Source organism: Trichoplusia ni, chromosome 1 (genome assembly GCF_003590095.1).
Source record: "Trichoplusia ni isolate ovarian cell line Hi5 chromosome 1, tn1, whole genome shotgun sequence".
Lineage (NCBI taxonomy): Eukaryota > Metazoa > Arthropoda > Insecta > Lepidoptera > Noctuidae > Trichoplusia > Trichoplusia ni.
In genome coordinates, this window is record NC_039478.1 from 5098351 (window position 1) to 5115516 (window position 17166).

General features: G+C 34.4%; 2 protein-coding genes across 2 annotated transcripts in view; one reads left to right on the forward strand and one right to left on the reverse strand.

The window, feature by feature from the left end:
• The window catches only part of LOC113500251, a 124244-nt gene extending 109572 nt beyond the window's left edge, over positions 1 to 14672 (forward strand). Inside the window, 22 exon segments of the mRNA XM_026880960.1 lie at positions 84 to 278; positions 520 to 660; positions 887 to 1054; positions 1134 to 1217; positions 1297 to 1447; positions 1630 to 2529; positions 2606 to 2977; positions 2979 to 3633; positions 3713 to 3839; positions 3909 to 4126; positions 4297 to 4508; positions 4665 to 4850; positions 6257 to 6380; positions 6457 to 6594; positions 7069 to 7215; positions 9243 to 9395; positions 9909 to 9985; positions 10863 to 11039; positions 11364 to 11549; positions 11974 to 12160; positions 12527 to 12662; positions 14542 to 14672. Coding sequence (XP_026736761.1) covers positions 84 to 278; positions 520 to 660; positions 887 to 1054; positions 1134 to 1217; positions 1297 to 1447; positions 1630 to 2529; positions 2606 to 2977; positions 2979 to 3633; positions 3713 to 3839; positions 3909 to 4126; positions 4297 to 4508; positions 4665 to 4850; positions 6257 to 6380; positions 6457 to 6594; positions 7069 to 7215; positions 9243 to 9395; positions 9909 to 9985; positions 10863 to 11039; positions 11364 to 11549; positions 11974 to 12160; positions 12527 to 12662; positions 14542 to 14593 — 4786 coding nt within the window. The 3' untranslated portion in view covers positions 14594 to 14672.
• LOC113491691 lies at positions 4846 to 6233 on the reverse strand. Its single transcript, XM_026868808.1, has one exon. The coding sequence runs from the start codon at positions 6131 to 6133 to the stop codon at positions 4931 to 4933; it is 1203 nt and encodes a 400-aa protein (XP_026724609.1). The 5' UTR covers positions 6134 to 6233; the 3' UTR covers positions 4846 to 4930.
• Positions 14673 to 17166: the final 2494 nt, after the last annotated feature.

Genomic DNA, 17166 nt, shown 5'->3' on the forward strand with positions numbered 1-17166 from the left:
AGTGGTAGTACTCTCATTCATTAATTTATCGTTGAATCAATTATTTATATGAAAATTATATTGATAAGATTGAATGCTTTTAGAAGAAAATCAGAACTTCAAACGAATGGTGATGGTATAAAAGATGCGCCCATAGTAATGTCTACCAGTCAAGAGAACATGACGAGAGAAGACCGGGAAAGGGAAGCAGTATACAAACAGTATGTCGGTCAAAACTACAATCAGACACCTATAAAAGACGAAGGTATATTTGGATTTGAACCGGATGGATCATTCAGGTAAGCAATAGTGTTACGTAATTTGAAGTTGTCTGTACGTACGTAGACCTTCTTAACACATAAGTTTTAGGTGCATCGCACGTAACATTCACAGACTTGCAACAATTTCTTTCTGAGCAACGATACACTTAGGTCTTTTGACATTTTCTTCTATTTTCCAACATTCAAAAAACGCTAGTTTGAGGCTTATAATTTTGAATGCTATGCTTCCATCAGCTCTCACTCATATTTCTTTCCATAGTTCTTCAGATGGGAATGCACCATATGAAGATTTTCATGAAAAATACATTAGTTACAAGCATGAACCATTTAGAAATCGCAGCGTAAGTTTTGAAGAAAAGACCGAAATCATAATTGACAAGGACGAAATTCCTGAGAGCAGGTATGTAGACTTCACAGTTAGCTGAAAAATTTTTATTTAGCGATTATAATTATTAGTTAGGCGTCTAGAGGCTTAGTTAAAGTAAAGCATCGTTCGATCCCAGCTACTCAATATATCAAGAAATTGAAACCATCACCAAATTGATCATCCCAATGCCTTAATGATCCTACATGTAAAGAAATTTCCTGTCAAATGTCATAGGTAATTTAAATGATTTACCTTTCAGCACTGCCAAATCTAGTCCTGGTTCACCAGAGCCAGTAACTATTGAAGCGGAAGTAGGTCAAAAAGTAAAACGCACTGCTATTTCAAACACTGTTACAACTATTCTTGCACCATTTGACAAAGTTTCGCCTTGTGCTTCAAATGAATCATTGACTGTAGATCCAACCCGGTATGTAAAAAAAGTAATCATATTTGTTCACTGGGAACCGATATATTTAATAATTATTTATAAGCATTGAACATTTCAGGGACCATTCCGATGGATTGTGGAATGAATCGCAGACCACTGTGTTACAAGTTGATTCTTGCACTGAAAATGGGACAGTTATAAGGTAGAAAGAACACACATCCTTGATATAATTGTTTGCGTAAATGGCAGACATTTTAATAACACTCAATTTTCGTTTCTAGCTCTTCTGATTTAAGTTCGTTGGCTGCTTCACCCGGAGCACTGGCTCTGCTAACACCAACTTCAAGGAGAAAACAACTTTTATTACTCCAGCATCAACAACGATCTTCTTTAGATACTGATGCTTTAGATGAGGAATTCGATGCATCACAAGTATGTACTAAAAAATAATACACAGTCCTGCGATATTGATTGTTTTACTTAGTTCATTTGATCTACAACTAATTGACATAGTAATGTGTCTGGAAAACTGTTTTGTTATAGAACATATAACATACTTTTTAAGGTTTAGATAAGTATAAATTATTTATAACTAATACAATATTCTATTTTAGAGCCAGTCACCTACATCTCCAAGAAATAAGTTGGACACGTCTAGCTCTAGCTCTCAGGCACGAGCGTCCCTATCACCGCCTGCTGTTGTTCCAAGTGTCTCACTACCCATCACGAAACAACCGACAATTTCAAAGACAATATCTCCTCCAAAACAACCCCCAAAAGTAAATCACACACCTGCTATTGCAATAACCCACCCAAGCCTAGACTTGGCCGATGTTCCGTTTAAAAGAACTCCGAGTTTTATAAACAAAAAGCGAGAAAGAGCACTAAGTCCATCTAGGAGAAGAGATTTGCAAAAAAAGGCTCAGCAAAAGGAACCAAATGGAGCAATACCTAATCAGATAATTGAATCTCCATCTGAGCCTCCATTAGCCAAAGCAGCTAGTAGTGAAACTAGTCTAGCTAGAACTGATTCAGGCAAAATTAACACTACCGATGTATCAGAAAGTACAACAACAACTGAAGACTACGTTACAGCGAACTCAGATAGTTCTAAAAAAAGTAACAGTAGAAATCAAAACCAAAGTAAGTATCGCCGAAGTAGAATAATCACTTGTTTGTCATTACCTTATAAAAAATCTTCATTTATAGATCCAGAAAATAACAAAACACAAGAAGGGTCTTCCTTTGAAAGTGCTTCAAGCCTTTATTCTTCGACTCGAACTGAAAATATCGCTGAAGATTTGATCGTGCCAAGTTTCTCCCCACCTCTAGAAATAAATGACGACTTCATAGTCCCAGACCTCGCATCACCTCCATTGCCATTACCTGATAGGTTACCTAAGCTTACTGTTGAAAAGATTGAAGTCAAAGCCGACATTACTCCGACCATTCAACACATCAAGAGAGAAAAGACTGATATTAAATGTAAAAACGAAATACCTAAAGTTCCCAAGGTGAGTTCAAACATTAAAAAAAATATCGCGGTTAGATATAAGATAACTGTTTTCTTACTTGCATCTTTACTTCTAGACTATACGTGGCACAATTAGTGGAAAGAGTAGTTCAAGTGGAAGTTATAGTATAGGAGGATCGAATCCTAATGTTACGGAAGCTGTTGATGATAAAACACCAACTGATAAGATAGCAGAACTGCCTGAATGTAGTGACGCTAAACCAAAAGAAGACAAATCAACCACTACCATTCATGAGAAGGAACAACTTGTGCCAAAAATGATGGTAATGATGTGTGTAGTTAAATGTCTCATTGTATTCAAAGGTCGCCTGAAAATCCTGTTGTTTAGTATCATTTCCACATTGTGTGTCATCATTTGTATCCCTACTTTGTGTGCCTCACTAAAATTAAGTACAATGCACATGTTAATACCAAGTTTAATTACAGGGTTCACTGTCAGATGACGAAAGAAGTGTTCACTATTCATCGTCAGGTTATTACGAAAGTCCTGCTGAAGACGACGATGATGGTGGGTTGACATACAAACATTCGCAAAAATACAAATCATCAACTAGACCCAAATCATGGTTATCAGATGATAAACGAAGGAAGAAGAAAGCTTTTACTTTAGAATTTTCTAAATCTTACGATGACTCTGTTTCTACTTCCCAAGATGACTGGGGGAAACAACCAAAAGATCCTGACAGCATAAGCCAAAAATCTGAACGAAGTATCTTCAAACCATCTACCGCTAAGTCTCCTTTAGAGGAAAAAGCACCAGAGGTTAGAAAAAAGAAAACACACTTTGCTGACAGGGCTAAAAGTGTCCAATCTTCACCAAGAGAACCAGTTGATATAGAAAAATCAATCAAAGAAAAAGTTTCAAAAGAAAAAGATTCTGAACCGAAACGCCCTGTTGAACGCGAAAGATATGTAAAAAGGACTAAGCTGAAAGCTAAAAGTCCGACTCAAAGTAAAACTTCTGATGGCAATCATAGCTACAGACCAACACATTATGAAAGGAGGGAAGCTATGGGGTCTAATATGAAACTTCATTTAAATATACCTACTTCAGATGACTCCAGTGAACAATACAGGAAAGAAGGTATGTAATAACTTACATAATTCGAGTGTACTTGTTAAGCATTTACAAAAGAGTTATTTTATAAAATATTTTTAAATAGGTACAACCAATGGAAATCTATCTCCAAGAAAACACAGGCGTTTACGCGATAGCCCTCGAAGAAAAACTGCTAATAATTGTAATAACGCTAAATCTCCAACAACTTCCAACAATCACACAGTGTACAGGTAAGATAAATGAATTTATTTGTAATTCACTTCAAGAAGGCAGTTCATTAAATATTAAATTTATTATAGGCCAAGACGGAAAAGCGGCTCCAATGAAAGCATATCTCTACCCGGTAGTTTGCCGCGTAGAAAGCAATCAATACCTACAGTTCCCTGCATTAGTTCGCTTGAAGCTGAAGATATAGAAACGACAAGAACTCTTACTAATGCGGGGTCCAGATTGACACCTCTGCGATACGTTAAAAGTCCAACTTCATCTCCAAGGCACCATAGAAAACAAGACCGAGGTAAGTTATTAAAATAGAATGATGAATGCGATTGACCAAATGCTTTTATTTTTACTAAATATGAAGCCAGTAGAAAAAAGGTAAACCATCAGAGTTGCCAGTATGCACATATTGCCTTACCTTAGAGTTTGGTAAAAAAAATGTCTTTTTTTAATTATTTATTGTTTTAGATGGAAAATTCGCAAAAGCTGCATCAGCTGAATCTCTTCGCTCCGTATCGCCGGGTTCTGATTCAGTATTTTACTCAGAGCAAACAGAGCACAGTTTAATAGGAGCAGATGGAGAATCCAAGGCACATTGTCTGCACTGCGGCAAGGAGGTTCATATTGTAACCGCTTCTCATGAACACGATAGCGTAGCTTCTAGGACTTCGCATACAGACGTGAGTAATAACACCAATTAAAATAAATTGTATATTTTCAATAATAGTACAATAGTATGAGCTACTAATCATAGAGACGAAGAAGAGAAGGAAATAATAGAAGTAAGAAACATGTTTTGTATGCAAATGCAAGCACTTAATAAATTATGTTCATAGGAATCCTACGCAGATGCAACGCCAGATATAGTACCAGCACCAGCTGGTTTCGCAGATTCCCCTTCTTGTGCTTCAACTAAGAAACATGCAAGTGGCGCTCGTCTATACAAGAAGCTAGACAAAAGATACCGCTCTGAAGATAAATCTCGACATTACTATCGAAACCGACAGGATGTCCGCGCTAAGGTACTTGTATAAAAAAATTAAATACTAGAAAACATAACATATAAATACAAAGACACAGATGGACGAATAAAATGTTATCCCTAAGGAGTATGCCATAATCCAATTAATTCCAAAAACCCTTTGAAATCATCAAATATTTTAAAATAGCTAAAGCTTTCGTTACGGCTAGGTTTTAGGACTATGTTCCGATTAACGCATTTTTTAATCTCGGGGTCATAAAAATAATCCCATTTACATATACATTGGTAGCTGCCCGGTAAATTTAAACAAGTCTGTGTTTTACCATCACAATTGTGCTGGTTGTTTGTGCATTCGTTAATATCTGTACACATTCCAAATTTCGACTTCCATTCAAAACCTTTTTCTTTACAATGACAAGAAACATTCCAATTATTCGCAATAATATCTTCCAAATTCTGATTCTCTTGACGATTAAATAAACATTGTCGGTTTGATATATTAGCAGACTTATTATTTTCTATTAGACAAGGATTCTTTTTGATATTAGGACACTCATCTATTGACCTCACGCGCTTGACTGGACAACATGGGTCTGGGCAAAAGCTATGAATAGCACAGGCGAATGATAATTTGTCATCAGATCTAGGATCGTAATTTCTATGTCGCAATTTTGAATCCAAGCAATTTGCAAAATTATCGCAAGATTCTCCAATCATAGATAAAGCAGGTGTTCCTAACATAGTGTACCAGCACATGTAGTAAGACGCTGACGTTCGCCAAAAAAACTTATCAAACGGTGTATCAAATGGCAGACCTGTTTTTTCTGCGTATTTAAGGGATCTTTTGCAGTCCTTGTTCAAATCACTGATAGCCGTATCGTTACTGAACGATTCATTTCTACTTAACATCATGGAAACATCATCACTTCTTGTAAACGGCGCAGAATCTATAACACTATATAGGTACGATATACATTTATAAAAATTTTGGCCACAGTTTTCTCGAACTTGCCAATGAACCGATCTTAATTTCGGTTCAGGAAATGCTGCATAAAAACCGATGGAGCTACTTTTAGGTTTATTTTTTATATGCCTTCGGTCCCATTCATTGAACTTGTGATTTCGTAAATAATAAGCAATCTCTTGTATAGCATTAACCAACCACTGGTCGTCGGGAAAGTAAGGATCATCTTGAGGTTTTACAGACAAAAATGAAGAGTAAGTTACTGAATCGAGCTCATCATTCTTACTCTTAGCGATACACAAATGCATAGTAACAATCCATAACATAACAAAAGTAATTATATGTTTAATATTTGCCATGTTTATTTACGACACAGAATTGTCATGAAATAGATTGATGTCATTCAAGACATAAGTCTCATTTTACGTCAATAATTCAAGAAGTTTCTACATCAGGATATTGAAAAAGTTTTTATTTCACAGTCTGAAGAAAGAGGCAAGGAAGAATATGCTTCAAGTGAGAAACCTCAAGATACACGTATTGCAAGGTCTGCTGGTAACAGTCTGGACAAGCTTGGTGGATCTAGCGCTAGTGTGGACCCTGATGGTAAGTTAAACATAATAGGGTAAAGTTGAGATAAATACGGTGAAAGGTCATACGATACTAACATTGAATTTGACAGAACACGAAGAATGTTCTGGAAGCTCGGAAGGTGCCGAAGGAGGTCGTGACGAAAAAGGAATCTATGCTGCACCATGGTGGTGTGGTAACTGGATATTGCTCTCAGAAAACAATGATCATTGGACCAGAATTCCACCAGGTAGAGGACAACTATTTTAAAATAAATGTAATTGAAATTGATGTCATTGCTTTAAAGCTACCCAATTACCTAATCATCGAATAAAAACAAAAATATATCTCGGTGACTTCACTAGAATAAATAGTCGAATGAATGTGGGTTATATCACTCTTAAAAGTGGCATCGTTTTGCAGGAATTTGTATTATATTACTAAACGAATAACGAATAAATTAAAACGGCTTTTTACCAAAATTATTTACAGATAATGAACATTTAATGTGTACATGAATCACAGCTTTAATATATTAAAATAAAATATGGATCTGATCCAGATACGATTATTAAAAACGCAGTTTTGTTCCGCCAAAAATTGCAATGTTATGAATTTTGTAAATTTCACAGCAATGACATTACTTGTATAATTATTTTTTAAACACATGGTGATATAGTTGAATTTAGAAATGTTATTTATGTATGTGTTGTCATCTCAACAGACGCTTTAGATAGTTCTGACTCAGGACAAGAGGATCCAACTGAATCGGAAACGGAGTTTAATAAGAGATACGTGGCATTGACACACAGGCTAGTGCATCGACGTGCTTGCATAGAACTCAATCGACGACAGGCCGATAATAGCTTTGGTAAGCAGTAATCTAACGAAATATTTATTTTTCTATTCTAATCTATAGTTTTTGAAGTCTGTTTTCCCGTATACGATATGAAATTTAACATCACCCAAATAATAACATAGTAAAAGTGGCATTTAAAAATAAACGTTTTCAAAATCACTATTTGTTTTGTTTCTATTCGATAAAAAAATGTATGTACAAGAGCTTATGGTGAAGAGTGATTTTCTGATATAGTCGGACTCTTATATTTAGCTGGTTACCATGGCAAAATATTCTTAAAAACTTGCGAGATAAGTCGCTGTACAATGTACAGTGAACAGTCTTGAACCGCGTTTACAGTCTATATAAAGCCGTTCATTCCACTACAGCTATTATAAAACAGTAACCATATTGCGTCACTGCTAACAAATAGTTAACCATACCGCTCGACGGTGTGACGTCTTGAACTATTCCTAGTACTCTTTCTATTTAAATAACATCACCTATTATTTTAAGAATGTCTCCCGAATTCTTGAATATATCTTTGCCATTGGCAAGAAAAAAAAATGTTGCTGCCAATGACTTCATGCACGCATGTCTAATTTTCGTTAATATTGACGACCTTGACATGAAAGTAATGAATTTTAATGGACCATTTACATGAGTCACGCGAGTAATTTTAGTTATCAGTGAAAGGTACGAAATCGTTTCAGAATCGTAAGTGACCGATCTGTTGCCGACTAAATTTAATTCTCGTAGCGTATTTGAACGTCAGTGTTCAGTTGTTGACGACACGCTACTGCGGCCAGATGATATTTTTACGTCTGACGTTCGGCAAATGTTTAGTTCGTATTGATTTTACATGGCATAACTTGTCTAGACGACGGTTAATGACGTAATTTATATGCAGTGCTTACGTACAGTTTATAGTGACAATCGCGAGTTCAAAAGTTCACGGGTTTAGTTTTGGACCATTGGAGTTTTCTTGAAGAATGGGACATTCATGTGAGTAATTTTTCGTGTCGGCCTGAATGCCTTTGAATTTGAATCTGTTTTAAAAGCACATTTTGAATTTATCTGGATTCGTTTATATTGAAGTGTATGACGATCAGAGGTGCATTTATTTTCTGGTTTTGTTTTATGTTTTAGTCAAAGACACGTTAAATGGAAAGGGGAGTATAAGACAGAAATTAGAGGAAATCCTCAAATTGATGCTGATGCTATGGTGTCGACAGAGTCAAGTTAGCAGGCTTGTGGCTCCTGAACCATGTGGTAAAATAGTTTAAAATAATGTGCAATGAAATATTTCTATAACCATGTGTTACTTTTAACATAATATATTTTGAGCTCTTTTTAACACGCTTTTATTAAATTAAGTAAGTAATTTTAGAGCTTTCTTCATTGTTGTTTCCTTGTTTTGTTACCACCCCTTAAAATACATATTTTATTGAAAGGCATTAATTGAAAAAAAAAACGTGGAAGTACATCCTAGATGGAATGTTAATTGCATTATTATTTACTAATGCATTATATGAATGAAACTTTTTCGTATGACTTTTCTGGATGATGGCCAAAAAGCGAAAGTTTTTGTGCAAATATTTGAACAGATACGCCAGCATTTCCCATGTTGAGCTCGTATGTGTGTCATGGTCAGATCATCTCAAGCGAGTTTATTGCCGTCTCTAGGCCAACATCATTGTACTATTTAGATAAGAAAATAAATATTAGGCCGGGAATGACGCAAAGAAAATACGGAGTATCGCTAAAGCTGAGTCTATTGCGAAAAAAGTGATTGCTATATTTCCTCGTTGGACAAGTCTGCAAATAATCGTGATATTTACGAACTGTATTGGTCCTTGTTCCCAAAAATGTTTTTAAAACCTGATGGCTAACCTTGTTACTAATTCGCTCCAGATTTACGATCAATCAAAGCCCACACTTTTTAACACAGCTTCTGATAGACTCAATCGTAAAGGGAAAACAGTCTTCAAACATTTTTTGGATTTTGATCAACGGTTTTTTCTCTTTCATTTTTGTCATCATTGATATTATACTTGCAGAAAGTGACAAGACAGTAGTGGTAAGACGTGGTAATGAAGAGTTTGGCTTCCGGATTCATGGAAGCAAGCCAGTAGTGGTGTCAGCGATCGAACCCGACACGCCGGCAGAAACATCAGGATTGGAAGTCGGAGACATTGTTATAGCCGTTAATGGTAAATATTTCGTTTTTCATCTCGATTCCAGAGTGTATAATAAACTCAGCACTGTTACTAATTGATACTTAAACACATCGAATGGTATGAAAACAAAGATTTTTCACGGAGTTATTAAATGAAATAAATCTTTACTTTATGAAAAGAGAAAAGTCAACGTTAAAATCTTGTTGCTAATACTCGTACATTTCTCATTCCAAGAACATTTATTCAATATGAATATAAAGTTATGGCAGGAACTTATTTATATAGATAAAGCTTTAAACTAAATTATATATCTCGGTTTTCTCGTATCTCAGTACCTACATATAATCCTTATAAAACACAAAAAATGTACAAATAAACCATAATACATGATTGCCCTATTAATAGCACAGGCAGATGATGTGCTCTTATCAATATTTAAACTGCAAAATCCTACCAACGTTTTGGTTCAATTGCAAAATTTATTACCCTGTAAAATCCACTTGACTGATTGATTGCAATAAATGATGCTCATCAATTTATTTTCAGGAATCAATGTTTTAGATAAGACACACTCAGAAGTAGTGAAGATCGCGCACTCCGGGTCAGAAATACTTGAATTGGAGGTAAGTTTTGTATTACTCTTAAAATATATTTTAATGGCTGGTATAGGATTTGAGCACAGGTAATAAAAGTCGAAATCTGCATCTCGCTTTTTTGTTTTGTTTTCATGTACTCAGAGACTATTGACATTTTACAGTCATTATTACTAATTTCATTACTCAAAATATTTTTTTACATCATTTTGAGCAACAGACGGGTCAAAAAAGTTTCGTAGTCCATCAAATACAAAATTGTCGTACAAATAATATCAATACAATATGGCCTATTTGTTAAAGCTGATAAATAATAAGGTACTAGTTTATTTTTTTTTTGAGTTTTGTGCCTCTGTTAGTTCCTAGGTCAAATAAATTTGTATTTTACGTTTAAATTGTAGATACTAGAATTGTAAACACTGCCATGTTGCTTAGTTCTGAAGTTTTTTTAGGGTGTTACATCTATTTAGATTATCAAGTGTGGGAAGAATCTTAACTAGCAGGATGTTCATACTTAAATACGAATGTTTCTGAAGATTCACTCCCAATATAAGTGAAATCAGTTCGGTGATTCATGCATTAAAAATAAACTCCCATGATTTTTTTTGCCTTCTTATAAGCTTCCGCATCTGGCTTCTATTAAAGTAGTGGAAAAAAACCAAGTATCATAACCTTTCTGATTCTTTTTTCTTCATTTAAAGTGCTCTTCATGATATTGATCATAAAGTACCAAAAACAAAATTATTTATTCATTTTTTTAAACAATATCCATATCCTATACAAATCTAGAGTAAATTCGAATTTGTTTTATTTTTTGGCATAGTAATACATATACCCAGAAACTTGACTATCAAAATTTGTCCCTATATTTCTCTTTTGTTTCCATTGATATCTTCGTTGCTTCCAGGTGGCCCGTACATGCGAAGTTGTGGCTTCTCTAGCTCATGAAGGAGGACCAGCGGCACTGTACTCTGGGTACCTGTGGCGAGCCGCCCCCATAAAACCGCACCACCCACCGCGCTGGACCCGTCGGTGGTTCGTTCTCAAGAGGGACAACTGCCTGTATTATTATAAAACTGATTCTGTAAGTATGAATTAGAATCCTGAGGTTATTTGGACTGATTTGGGGATTATATAATATCCCTTTTTATAGGACTTTATTTTTAAGTGGATAATGATGCAATGTCATACATGTTTTCAAGAAAGATTAAGCTTCAAATGCTTTATTTCCATTGTCACTTTTTATACTTACTTAATTTTTCGTTGAGAGCTAAATATGATAATATTTCGAACGAAATTGAGTATCGGCGGAGTATAAACACCGTGGAGATAATATTTTGTTAAATTTTCTTCTTTTTCCCAATTCTTGATGCACTGCCATCTATTGACTAACTCCAAAATCTTCCAGAGCATTCATCCAGTGGGAGCTCTCATGCTCGTTAACTATCAACTTACCGAAGAAGACGCAGGTAGGGCACATGGGTTCCGCCTACACCGCGGTGGCGGCACAAGGTTGCAACTCGCAGCTGACACTTCTGAGGCAGCCGCTAGATGGCGCGCAGTTCTTGCCCATGCTATTGACGCTAGTAACCAGGTTTGTACCTTTATATGTGCTGATTTCAGTAATAATATATTAATTGAATGATAAATACTATATTTTCAATGTTGGCTATAAAAATACATTTTTGCTATCTTGGTGATAAAGCTGTTCGAGAAAGGACGCCTATGTAGTTCAAGCGTTTTGCACTAGATGGCATTATTATCAGTATTAATTGTTTGTTGATACTAGTGGCTTATCTTTTAGACTTTTACTGTATAAGTTAAGTAACATTGTAAATAATAACAGTTGAGTGCTTTCTTGATAACGTGTGATAAAGATACTCATTGTCACGGTTTAAAATACAAGACCAACATAAGGAAGATTAGTTTTGTTTCATTCAAAAGGAGTTCTCATACAGCATGATAACTTGAAGTAATTTTAATCTTAGACGTAATATAAATGTTATATATTTTTCCAGCGCGACGGTTGGCTTGAAGTGACTATGAGGAACATGAAATTACCACCATCTTCGATCCCACGACCCGACTGCTTTGGATACCTCATGAAGCTTGGGTCCAAGTGGAAGTCCTGGGCAAAGCGATATTGCGTACTGAAAGACGCCTGCCTTTACTTCTATAACGATGGAAACAGCAAAAATGCTTTTGGTAAGACTTTTATTTGAGTATTTATTTTAAGATATTTTCCGAAAAAATGTAGAGTCGCTATGACTTCTTGTCTCATTTCTTTGTTTTATTAGTAATGTGGTGTAAAATTAGTTCCTACATTTTCTTAAGAAGACAAAAAGGAATTATAATTCTTCAAAGAGTCACAAGTATGAGGACTATCATTGTATCTATTGTACACTTGTATTTATCAACAATTGTTAATTGCGGAATCGCAGAGCCCTGGTCTCGCAAAAATGGTACCTATGGCCCATTTATCCCAAAAAGACACAAGACTTTGCGACGATACATTAAATATTAAGAAATTACCGTTGGCTAGTCAACAAATATGGAATGATTTCTTCCCAGGTATGGCCTGTCTTCATGGCTACAGGATACAGACGTGCGCTCCTGGCGGAAAGAAATACGCCTTCGAGGTGATGCCCACGGAGCCAAAACAGAGACACTTCTACTTCCACACGGAATCTGAAATGGACAGGAAACGGTAAGGGTTTGCAAACATTATTAGGTACTACGAGAAATCTGTGTCACTTTTTGAATGACACTTTAAAAATATATAAATTTACTAGCTGACCCAGCAAACGTTGTTTTGCCGAATATTTTTTTTTTCCTAGTTGGGTGTATTTTTAGTGCCACATTATTAAAAAAATAAAAACAAACAATTAAGTCCAAAAAATAAAATTTATTTTTTTAGTGTGGGCAACCCTTAACACTTAGGGGTATGAAAAATAGATGTTGTTCTATTCTCAGACCTACCCAATATGTATACAAAATTTCATAAGAATCGGTCGGACCGTTTCCGAGGAGTACGGTAACTAACATCGTGACACGGGAATTTTATATATTAGATGAGAAAACGTAAGACAATTCGTTATTACATTTGAATTTCGCACTTTAAAGTAACAGTTTGCGCAATCATATGTGTATATTTTTAGTTATAACATAATATATCTTTTAAGTTATTGCCCAAAATGTTACATCCAACCTTAATTTGACCGCATGAACCATACAATTTTAAAATTACGGTTTAAAGATGTTTACCATTATTTTAGTATTTATTTAATCCAATACAATTAATAATGTATTCCTATTGTGGTCCTCCACTAAATATAAATAAGAAAATACTCGGACGATAGATACAGACATCGTTGGATCTCTACCATGAATAAATCTGACGTGAACATACCAAAACCTATCCCTCATAGATCAAAATCTTAGCCTCTCCTTTTTTCGCCAAAATACCTGATTATAAAATTATTTGCTATAGAACTCCTCGACCCAAAATCAAAATACTTTTTTATTTCTGTATATCCCAGAAAGGAGTCTTTAAAATATAAAACAAAGTGGTATAAAGTCATAAGGTTTATGTAATTTCATAGATATTAAAATAAAGGTGATGTTTCATTAAGCTTCGTTATGATCGGCCTTAGGCAGTACATTGGTTGTTAGCTCGATTCAATCCATTAGCTTGCCTTGTTAACCAAATTCTAAGTGCCCAGTTAATTATAGCAAAGATTTAGTTATTAAACATCGTAACTGTGAGTTTTCAATTTGATTATAGTTGCAACACTTTGAAGTTCTCTAGTAACCGCCTCGTGAGTTCTTGATTTTGAACGCCACCGTTTGCGTAAATGAATAATTGTATTAATTAATTTACTAAAAAGTACTAAAAGAACCAAGTAGTTTAAGCAATTTTTTATCTCTTAATGCTTTATACTTAACTAGCTGTTGCCAGCGACTGCGTCCTCGTGGTTAGAAGATAATATAAGTTATGATTTATACCAGCCCTGTTTTTTTTCCACATTTTCCATTGTATCTTCGCTCCTATTAGTCACAGCGTGATGGTATATAGCCTAAAACCTTCCTCAATGAATAGTCTATTCAACACAAAAATAATTTTTCAATTTGAACCAGTACTTCCTGAGATTAGCGCGTTCAAACAAACAAACAAACTCTTTAGATTTATAGTAAAGATTTGTGTTTAAAAAAGAAAACGGCTCCCGTATTAAGGAATCTAACCTTTGAGTCTCTAGTTGAGCTCGTTTAGTCACAGGCGACACCCTGGCTTAAAAAGCATTCGTGGATCACACAAATGCTAACACGTTCCACACACTGGATTTGGAATGGTAATCTACACCAATTGGCTATCCAAACAGTCAAATTTGATTCTAATTAACTTTTAAACATTATTTTAGCTATGAGATTTTTCTCTTAATTATTTTAGGTTGGATTCTGGACAGATCGATTTTACTTCCATTAAGGTCTCTTTCTTGATGTGCCTTTAGTATTCTACCATTCATATCAATTGGACTCATTTTTCAGTGTTTTCTACTATTGTATAGTAATTTCTGTCTTTGTTACAGATGGATGGCTGCTTTGGAGTACTCCATAGATAGGTGGATGAAGGCCGGTTGACGACGAGCCCTACCCTCCGAAGATTCATACGACTTTCTATAGCTTTAGTTGTATCAAATATATTTATTGTTATTCCATATTTTGAGTTATTATATTTATTTCTTTTTTAATATTCCATCCTTTTCTCAAAAAGCTTTTTGTATTATTCCTTGTTAAATGTTGATTAGCGAATCAATTTTGTACCTTACTTCCATAAATATAGAGTTCGTTTATGTCTCTTCTAAATTTATCTGAAAAAGCGTATTAAAATCGTTCAGATACTTATTATATCTTACCAAAATTACTTAACCTCCCAAAGCTCTCATTTACTTACACAAAAACACACACATACTTAAAAAATTACTTAATAAGATCAAGAATACCGTTTCAAAATTTTGAGGTTAATTTTTGAACTGAATTAAAAATTCTGTTTATTGGCTTTATTTGTAACATGTTGGTTTTTTAAAGTGCCAGATAATGAACGGTCTACAGGAAAAGAACCTGTCTTAAAATGCATTGACACCGTTAATATGTCAAAGTGAATGGTGCAACTGAGCACTTTGAAAATCGAGCAATTATTTTTTAATTAATCGAGTGTTCGAAATCACTTTTAAATATTCAGTAAGTGAAAATCGTTTGAGTTTAATCGAGAACATTTTTGAATCGATGAACGTTTTGAGGGATAATGATGACCATTGAAGCATGAAAACTCATGAAAGGATCGTTGATTACCGAACAGTAAAAATTTCTTTAAGTAAATCTTTCCTATGAAAGCAAACAATAAATTGTCTATTAAATAATTGAACACTTAGAATAGAAGTGGTTACCATGGGAACTCTACTTCCCGTACCTGTCTAACTCACCAATAGATTTCCAATTAAAAATAATAGTACCTACCAATTAATTTTTACAACCTAATACTTTTCTATGAATGGGATTGGAAACAATAGAATACATGATGTTGAAGTCTATCCTGCTACAGCGTCATCGAAATTTAGCGCCTTCCATAATTTAATTGTAAGATTTCACATGGCAATTTTCGAATTTTGCTCGGACACGCCAAGCGTGTAGACAGCACTATGAGAAATGAATTGAACACGCTATCTGGGTTCACTGGCATACATAAAGTGCTCGGTATTATTCGATTTACATCAAGTCATCGATATGTATAAAGGTACATCTCTAACGGCAACGTGTCCCGTCCTTATTCGTATGTACCTATTATCCCATCACTAAAACAAAAATTATTCAAGAATAGAAATATAATTATTCAAATGTAGAGTATTATTTAAATTATAAATATCATATATTAGGTTACATGTATTGATAAAAAAAATGTTTAAAGAAAGTAGATAACACGGAAACGACGCATCGAAGATGATACATGTTTATTAAATGCATAGCTTTAATCTATGTAATTCTAAAATAGATATATAAAAATAAATATATCAATGATGTTAATGACTAAAAACATTATATAAAATGTCTTTTTATACACCTGCGCGCTTACTATGACTCCAAAGAAGGCTGATGTCATTGTGGAAGTGAAATAGCGCAATACACTGTTCTTAGTGTTATCTCGCTCTCACAACGGCAAAAGTCTTGCATTGAAGGCTTATAGTACAGGCACTGATTACGACTGATGAATATGAGACTAAACGAAAAAATAAATAATTCATTACAGTTTTCCTAACACAGTGTACATTTCTGAAGACAAATGATGCGAGAGTCAAATAAATTGATAATATCAGCTATCGGAATCTCAAAACAAACGAAGCAAGGCAAACGATACCTGGGGGAATACCACCAATACCTTTTTAAGTGACGCTTTTAACTGTTGTTAGAGCGAGAGGTTGCTATACACATCGTAGTGAGCTATCTCGCTCTCACAGCAGTACTACTTTAAGACACCGTGGTAGGCCCCCAAGTACCAAACTCTAAAGTAACGACTGACATCGTACTGTTTTAAAATATTGATGATGAAATCTAAGAACGTAAAATTAAGATGAAATAATATTCCTAATAAATTATGACATAACATTTATTATATAGGTGTGAAACGTAGATACAATAGGTAAACATAGTAGGTATCATTATTGATGTGCCAAATTGTTAGAATATAATAAGCGTAGTTAGTACATGAAGCACAATTTTGTGGTTGAAATAATTTAATTTCATCTGTAACCTTCTTAAAGTGATCATTGTCTGTGTTGTGAGAGTCAGAATAATTGAAATATATATTATGTATAAGCTTGTATCGTTTCACGTAAGTAAATATTCATTAGTAATTTCTTTACGATTTTTGTAAATATTTTTGATGAAAGGTTACAGATTTTATAAATATCTTTAAATTCATATTGTATTGTATGTAATATTAAAAATAAATATTGATCGGTATTTATATCCCCTTAGAATGTGGTCCATACTAGGTGACTTAAATTGTGCATTAAAATGATAAATAATAGGAGAAAATTAAATCCGATATTGACAATTTGTATATAAATAATCAGTAAAAGCTCAATATATTTAAATGATAAATAAAAAAAAGACTTAATCGTGACAGTCGGTTAAAAGCTTATATAGAGTAGACCATG

Excerpts from the sequence above, each read along its gene's own strand:
- LOC113491691 (XM_026868808.1), bottom strand. The coding sequence starts at position 6,133 with ATGGCAAATATTAAACATATAATTACTTTTGTTATGTTATGGATTGTT.